Source organism: Arachis hypogaea, chromosome 7, assembly GCF_003086295.3.
Source record: "Arachis hypogaea cultivar Tifrunner chromosome 7, arahy.Tifrunner.gnm2.J5K5, whole genome shotgun sequence".
Classification (NCBI taxonomy): domain Eukaryota; kingdom Viridiplantae; phylum Streptophyta; class Magnoliopsida; order Fabales; family Fabaceae; genus Arachis; species Arachis hypogaea.
In genome coordinates, this window is record NC_092042.1 from 64,383,010 (window position 1) to 64,391,943 (window position 8,934).

General features: G+C 33.5%; 1 protein-coding gene across 1 annotated transcript; it reads right to left on the bottom strand.

The window, feature by feature from the left end:
• Window positions 1-919: 919 nt before the first annotated feature.
• On the bottom strand, window positions 920-3,084 carry LOC112703257 (AT-hook motif nuclear-localized protein 28). The gene has a single exon (XM_025754623.3). It carries the CDS (start codon window positions 1,933-1,935, stop codon window positions 1,096-1,098), a length of 840 nt encoding a protein of 279 aa, XP_025610408.1. The 5' UTR covers window positions 1,936-3,084; the 3' UTR covers window positions 920-1,095.
• Between the last annotated feature and the right edge of the window lie 5,850 nt (window positions 3,085-8,934).

An 8,934-nucleotide genomic window follows, 5' to 3' on the forward strand; every position in this document is an offset into this window, starting at 1 on the left:
ACTACAAAACCCACTATGACAAAATATCTCTGTGGTTGCCAGCTTGTGACTAGAATATGAATACATTGGAATACCCAGGAGAAAGATTTGTTCTAAATGTTTAAGGCACGAGCATGCTAACTTTCTATTCAGTTCACTTTTCACCCAAGCAAAATCTAAAGAAGGAAATAAGGCAAAATTATTAATGATAGTATGCTACGAATACGATATCAATGTATGAATCACAGTCGTTTTGGATTAAACCCGTGCTCAATTTCTGCTTTTTAAATTATAATTTAATTTAGTTAATTAAAACAGTCTAACATTTTATTATCTCTTTTCTTAACCTGTCAAAGAAAAAGCTAAATATGGAAAAAAAATGTCATTTGCAAATTGCAAATTGCAACAATTTCCTTGAAAAAATAACATACTCTTAAATAAAGTTTAAATTTGTAAAAAAATTAATCTTTAGATTGCCAAATTAGGAAATATCAGCATAAAACAAAAAAAAAACTACATTCCAAATACGGCAATTGGCATGACATACTTCACACTAAATTACAGAATCTTAAATGAACGACGATATATATAGAATATGAAAGACGATCATGAAATATTTTTAAATAATGATAACTTAGCACATGTAACGTGCCGTTTTCTTCTTGTCAGTAGTAGAATTATTTTAATAGAAACGTCAGAACAAAGCGAAGATTTAGCTCCTAAAAGGCTGCAGATAACAAATAAGAGTAAGAGGAGAAACTCCATAGTACGTAATAGTAATTAATTAAGCACTATACTCGCACTCAACTAATCCTACTCAGAATCTAACTATTTCGGGATTTAGCAGAAAACTCGAAGATCACTGGTTAGATGTAAAGAGTATTTAACAAGTAACACTTCAACCGATTATCTGATCGTGCACCAAAAGAAGCCACAAAAAGGAGAAAAAAAAAACTGTTTCTAATAGAAATTTGAAACTGCAGCTAAAAAAACACTAAATCAATTAGCAATTAAACTAAAGTAAAAACATAAAAAAATGAAAAATAAAAATCGTCCAATCTAAAACAGTTCACAATAGACAATTAGCCACAATGAAAGTGATTTCGACGTATAAAATCAAAATGGTGGTCTTGCCGTTGGAGCCCAAATCACATCGGAAGGAAGGTGACCGCTGTACATGATTCCAACTCCACAGGACTGATCTCCAATCGCCACGTGTCCCCCTCCGCCGCCGCCACCACTCCCGCTCTCCGTCGCAGCAGAAACCGGCGGTGACTGCACCTCTCCTCCTCCACCTCCACCAGCGACCTCTTCCTCCGACGATTGCAGCCTGTGGTACGCCGCTTTGCTGAACGACGCCGCAACCACGTACACCATCCCGGCGGCGATCAGCTTGCCGGCGACGAGTCCGCCGACGATCTGGCCCTGAGGTCCGGCTAGAGAGATGGAGAACGAACTTGGAACCGGCGGCGGCGGCGCGTGAGGGACAAAAGTAGCGGAGATCGAGAGTATTTCGAAGCGGCCGTGGAACGTAACAGTGGCGCCGGGGGAGGCGGCGTTGGATGGTTGACGGAGAGTGACGTTGGAAACGGTTCCAGAACCGGAGAGGATGCAGAGGCCTGAGTTCTTGCGTCGTGTGAAGCTAGCTATAGATTCAACGACGTCGTTTCCACTGGGGATTTCGAGAATGTATGGGCTCATGGCGGGCTCGGGCTCCTGTGTTATTACGAGAGGAGGCTTGGGCTTGTTTTTGGAGCCAGGTGGACGGCCCCTGGGACGCCTAATGACTTCGATAGTGGCGTCGTCTGTTGCGTTTGGCTTTTGGGCCGGGCCGAGAGTGGGCCCACCGCTGTTCCTGCTGTCATCGTCTTCTGAGGTTTGGCATTCTCGGGAGAGTTGGAAGGCGTGCTGCTGTTGCTGTTGCTGTTGCGGTTGTTGATGAAGCTTCGAGAACATGGTGCGTTTTCTCGAACCCGTATTCTTCTTAGGTACTGTTATTGATCTGGGTAATTCATTACTTTTCTTTTCTTCTTTTGGATTTTTGGGTCGTCTTTTGATATAAACTAAGCTTAAAGTGATCCAAAGGAGAGTTTATGATTGGTGCAAATAGCTTGGGTTTTGGAGGGTGGTTTGATTTTTATTTGTTTTTGCTGATGATAGCTTAGAGATAAGTATGGTGTATGGAGCAGGAATAATGGAGGGGAAAGGTTAGGGAATAGAGTAGAAGGGATTATAAAAGAGAGAGACCTCGCAAGGCAAAATTGCACAATGCTCTTCGCGGTGAAAAGTAAGAGTGAGTTGTTTGGATTTGTTTATGTTTATTTGCTTTGGTTTTTATGGAGAGAGAGAGAGAGAGAGAGAGAGAGAGAGAGATGCGTAAGCTTGGAAACTAAGTAAAAGACCAATGGCGCCGCTGGTTGGGGGTCAAGTGGAGTTGGGTCCCCACAGGGACAGATGAGACAGAAATTAGGGATAGATGTTGAATGAAATTTGGGCATTGGTATATCTTTGATAAGGACTCGCTGGAATTTTCGTATAATTATAATAAATATTAGTGTTGTACTGTTGTAAAATAAATAAATAAATAAATAAATAAATAAATAATATAAAATAAAAAATATAAATAAAAAATTTTAGTATTAATATTTATCAATATTATTATCTCAATATAATAGAAATAATTTATATATATATTTATTAATATACGTAAGAGTATATTGTATATATGTAAAGAGAAAAAAAAGGAGTGTTTTATATATTAATAGTGTGTATATTTTAGATTTATGCCTTTCTATTTATACGTATAAAACTTATTTTTTCAAACTCCATTAAGTGCAGTTCATTTTGAGAACTTGAATCATTCATTTTAAAAAAATTGAGTTGCCCATTTTTTTTTTAAGAAAATCACAAGTTATTAAATGAGCATCTATCCATTCATATCACACTACTCCTCTTTAAATGTTCATTTAGCATCATGATTCATTAAAATTTTATTAAAGAAAAAGTTAATAGGATAAAAAATTTTAGTGAAGAAAAAAGAATACAATATTATTTGTGATGAAGATTATATCTTTAAAAACTTTGTCAAGAAAAACTCAATAGGAATAAAAACATGACCAAGGAAAAAAGAGTACAGTCTTCTCCTCCCTTGTCAACATTATTTAAATCTCAAAATCGGCGCATCCCAATTTGATATACCAATTTTTCAAAAGAGGATTTTGGAAGTGACTCTGTAAATAAATTTATCAGATTATCGCTTGAGTGGGTCTATTGGACATCAATAGTTCCTTGATTTTGAAAGTCATGAGTGAAAAAGAATTTGGGAGAAATATGCTTTGTTCTATCACCTTTGATATATCCACCTTTAAGTTGAGCAATGCATGATGTATTATTTTCAAACAGAATAGTTGGAGCTATTTTCCTATTAGTCAGTCCACATGATGACAGAATATATTGGATTAAACTCCTGAGCCAAAAACACTCGTGACTGGCTTCATGTATCGTTAGTAATGCCTAGTATTTTAGCATGATTAGAGGATGTTGCTGCTATCGTCTGTTTCGTGAATCTCCATGATATAGCTGTATCACCATATATGAATAGGTATCCTGTTTGAGATCTTCCTTTGTGTGGATCGGAGAAGTATCATGTATCTGCATAACCAACTAATTATGGCTTGGATTCATATGGATAAGACAGTCCCATATCAACTGTTCCATGAAGATATCAAAATATTTGTTTAATTCCATTCCAATGTCTTCTGGTTAGAGAGGAACTATACCTTACTAGTAAATTCACAGCAAATGATATGTCAGGTCGTATATTATTAGCAAGATACATTAGTGCTCCATTGACACTAAGATATGGTACTTTATAACCAAGGATATCTTCATTTTCTTCTTAAAGACGGAATTGATCATTTTCCACATCCAAAGATCTTACGATCATTGGGGTATTTAATGGATATGACTTATCTATATAAAATATCTTCAAGATCTTTTCTGTGTTTGTTGTTTGATGAATAAAAATTCTATTATTTGTATAATCGATCTGCAGGCCGAGATAAAATTTAATCTTTCCAAGATCTTTCATCTCAAACTCTTCTTTTAGAGCTTTTATAATTGTTGGAATCTCTTCAAGAGTTCCAGTGATATTTAGATCATCAACGTACACAGCAATTATAATGAATACAGATGCAGATTTCTTTGTGAAAACACATGGGCAGATATCATCATTCTTGAATCTGTTTTTGGCTAGATACTCAGTAAGATGATATACCACATTCGTCGAGATTGCTTTAGAACATATAAAGATCTTTTCAATTTGATTGAGTATAACCCATGCGAATATTCATTAGATGGTTTAGATATCTTTAGTCCTTCAGAAATTTTCATATACATATCACAATTTAATGATTCGTATAAATAGGCTGTCACCACATCTATTAGATGCATATGTAGTTTATAATATGTGGATAAACTGACCAAATAATGCAATGTTATTGCATCTACTATAGAGGAATATGTTTTTTCATAATCTATACTAGTCCTTTGTAAAAAACCTTGTGCCACAAGTCGAGCTTTGTAGCATACAACTTCATTTTTATCATTACGTTTTTTCATAGATACCCGTCTGTATCCAACAAGTTTTATATCTTCTGGTGTATGGACTACAAGTCCAAAGACTTCACGTTTTGCAAGTGAGTCTAACTCAACCTTCATAGCTTCTTTCCATTTTGGCCAATCATTTCTTTTTCGACATTCTTCAATTGTTCTTGGCTCAAGATCATTACTTTCATGCATGACGTGTAATATCACATTATATGTAAATATTTCATTGACAATTATTTTATTTTGGTTCCATTTTTCTCCTATAAAGACATAATTTATTAAGATCTCATTATTTTCACAATTTTCAGAATTTTCAGATACTTGAACATCTTCTGCTGTTAAAACTATATCAGAATTTTGGACAACTGTTGGTGTCTTTACTATGTCTTTATCTTTTTCAATAGGACTAGTATTTACCTCTTTTATTTTTCGACGATCTTTGTCTTTGAAACTGAGAGGCCTACCATGCTTATGACGTGAATCTATTTCGGTGGCCATTTGTCCGATTAGAACATTAATTCGAGTTGGGGCATTTTCAACTGGTATATAGGATTTAGTTATCCTTTTCGTATCAGAAAATACATCAGGCTATTTATTTGCTATTCTTTGCAAATATATAATCTTTTAAACTTCTAGTTCACATTGTCCTCATCGTGGGTCTAGATGCATTAACGATGATACATTCCAATTAAGTTCTTTCTTAAGTGGCTTATCCTCTCCCCTCCCCCAATGATAGAAATATTGATTCATTAAAATGACAATTTGCAAATCGAGCTTTAAACACATCTCTTATTTGTATCTCAAGATACCTCACTATAGAGGGAGAATCATATCCCACATAAATCTCCAATTTTCTTTGGAGTCCTATTTTGGTGCGAGAAGGTGGGGCAATTGGAACAAATATCGCATAGCCAAATATTTTTAAATTAAAAATATTTGGCTACTAGCCAAAAGCTAATTGCAGAAGAGAGAATTGATGGTAACTTGCTGGCCTTAAGCGAATAAGTCTTGCGATATGTAAAATAGAATGCTCCCAAGCAGAGGTTGGGAGATTTGTTCTCATAAGTAAAAGTCTAGCAATCAATTAGAGCCTATTAATAAGTGACTCTGCTAGTCCAATTTGTGTATGAACATGAGCTACTCGATGTTCAACACTTATACCATTGGCCATACGATAAGCATTGAAAGCTTGAGAGCTGAATTCACTAGCATTATCAAGACGAATTATTTTGATTGGATTTTCTAGAAACTGTACTTTTAATCGAATAATTTGAGCAAGTAATCTCGCAAACGCCAGGTTGCGAGAAGAGAATAAGCACACCTGTGACCATCTCGAAGATGCGTCTAATAGGATTATAAAATATCTAAAAGATCCACATGGTGAATGAATCGGTCCACATGTATCACCTTGAATCCTTTCTAGGAATTCAGGAGACTCAAATCCAATCTTTACTAGTGATGGTCTTAAAATTAGCTTTCTTTGAGAACGCAGCACAACAAAATTCACTAGATTTAAAAATTTTCTGATTTTTTAGTAAATATCTATGAAAATTTTCAATAATTTTTTACATCATGGTTATTCTGAGATGACCCAATCAATCAGGCCAAATTATGAATTAATTTGGGTTAGTAAACTTTTGGTTTACAATGCTATGTGATTCAATTGCATTGAGTTTAGTATAATATAACTCAGATGAAAGTGAGGGTAACCTTTATAATATAACCTTTTTATTTGAATCATGAGTTGTGATATATAACTACTCATGATTTTTCTCATTCATGGTTTTAATATGATATCCATTTCGGCAAATATCTTTGAAACTCAACGAGTTCCTTAGAGACTTAGTAGATAATAATGCAATATTTATTATGAATTTTGTTCCTCCAGAAAACAAAATTATATCTCTTCCAGAGCCTTTTATCACATTGTCTGAGCCAATAATTGTATTAACACATTCTTCTTTTGGTACAAGATGAGTAAAATATACATTACTTTTGCTAATAGTATGCGAACTTGCACTATCCAAAGGCAAACATCTTCATTATATGTCCTTGCCATTTTTTTCAAAGACAAATAATAATAATAAGATCATAAAATAAATAAAGGTACATACACAAAAAAATTGTATTCCTGATTGGAACTGTTTGTCTAAGTAACATTATAACTAAAATTATTATTATTATTATTATTATTATTATTATTATTATTATTATTATTATTATTATTATTATTATTATTATTATTATAGAATTTAACACATTTAGTGATTCTGAAATTTTTAAACATAAATATTAATATTATATTAAATATTATTTATATACATCATACTTGAAATTCAAATGTATAGGAAATAAAACTTAACAAGAAGTTTCTTACATTATTTATATACATAAGTACTTAACAAACCAAAATATTAAACTTTTCCATCATTAATTATATAACTAATATTTCCTTCAGGATTTTCAAAGAAATCAGATACTTCATAATGAGTAATGTAATTTTCAGCAACATCATTTGAAATAAAATTTGCTTCATTTTCTTTGTCATCCTTTTTCTAGGATGCTTGATAAAGGTCAACTAAGTGTCTTGGAGTACAACAGGTACATAACCAATGACCCTTTCCACCACAACAGAAACGTTTGTCCTTTGTTGATTTATTTTGCCTATTATTTCTTACTTTATCCCACTTTTGGAGAGACTCTTTCTTGTGAACATAATTTTTGTTCCTTTCATAATTTTTCTTGTTACCAAAGCCTTGCAATTTACTTCTTCTAGGGTTATAATTTGCCGCATTTGCTTTAGAAAATGGGGGCAGTGCTAGCTAGACACACTTCATGATTTTTTAAGAACAATTTATTGTTACTTCAGTAACAAGAAGGCAAGAAATTAGCTCAGAATATTTTTTAAATTTTTTTCTCGATACTGCTACTGTAGGAGCACATTTGAGGCATGGAAGGTCGAAAAAGTTTTCTCTAACATGTTATTATTAATTATCTTTTTCCCACATAATTTCATTCGTGAGGTAATTTGGAACATTACTGAATTGTATTCATTTATGGATTTAAAATCCTATAGATGCAAGTGTATCCACCCACTTATATCGGGCTTGAGGAAGTATCACTGTCTTTTGATGATTATACCTTTTATCAAGATTTTTCACAAATCTGCAGGATTTTTTAGTGTGATATATTCATTTTTCAATCCTTCGTCAAGATGACGACGAAGGAAGATCATGGCTTTGGCTTTATCCTTTTGGGATGCTTTATTTTCAGCCTTAATGGTATCTCCAAGATCCATTGAATCAAGATAAATTTCGACATCTAATATCTATGATATGTAGTTGTTTTCAAATATATCAAGAGCATTAAATTCAAGATGATAGAGTTTCGACATAATAAAAATTTATTACTTGAGTCTTCCTAAATTTTGATTAGAGCCTCGTGCTGATAACGTGTTGTAAAATAAATAAATAAGGAAGAGAAAATAAAGAAGTATAAATAAAGGACTCTAGTATTAATATTCACAAATATTATTATCTCAATATAATAAAGATGATTCATATATACATTTACTAATATATGTAGCAGTGTATATGTAAAAGAAAGAAATGGGATTGTTTTATATATTGGTAGTGTGTATATCTCAGACTTATGCTTTTCTATTTATATACGTATAAAGCTTACTTTTTCAAACTCCATTAAGTGTAGTTTATTTTGAGAACTTGAACCATTCACTTTAGAAAAACTGAGCCACCCATTCTTTGAAGAAAATCACAAGTTATTAAATGGGCATCCATCCATCTATATTACAATATAGAGTAAATATTTTTTTAGTCCATGTAGTAATTTCCTAATATTTGGAAGAAGAACAAATTGGCTTCTTTTTGTCTCTTTTGTTAGACAATTAAGTCTTTTTGTAGCTCTCTCTATTTAGAATTAACGAAAAGAGTTGACTTATAACGTTAAACTAGTAACATAGCCTAGACACATCTATGTGGATACTTGCTTGTTCGTTGGGACCATTAAGTCCCTGTAACTTAGCAAAATGACGCATTTTTTTAAGAGAAACACAGATTTTGAACTGTCTCCCACTCCCGTTCCCTTCTTGAACCCTAACACAAGTAGCAACAATAAGTGATCTAGAGCAATCTTCAACCTCTCATACATGTGGCTGGAGAAAGACTATCGGACGAATCTGGTTGGTGGAGCCAAGGGTTCTGATTCTGAGTGTTTGGCGGTTTTGAGTGTTTCTTAAACATTGTGAGGGCACTAGGAATGGAGTCATGCATTTTAGAGGCTAGTGGTCACTCTCTTCTCCTTCTTTCAATCCAACCTGACACCAATTTG

What these genes read in the sequence shown, in the direction of transcription:
- LOC112703257 (XM_025754623.3), bottom strand. Translation starts at nt 1,935, where the DNA reads ATGTTCTCGAAGCTTCATCAACAACCGCAACAGCAACAGCAACAGCAG.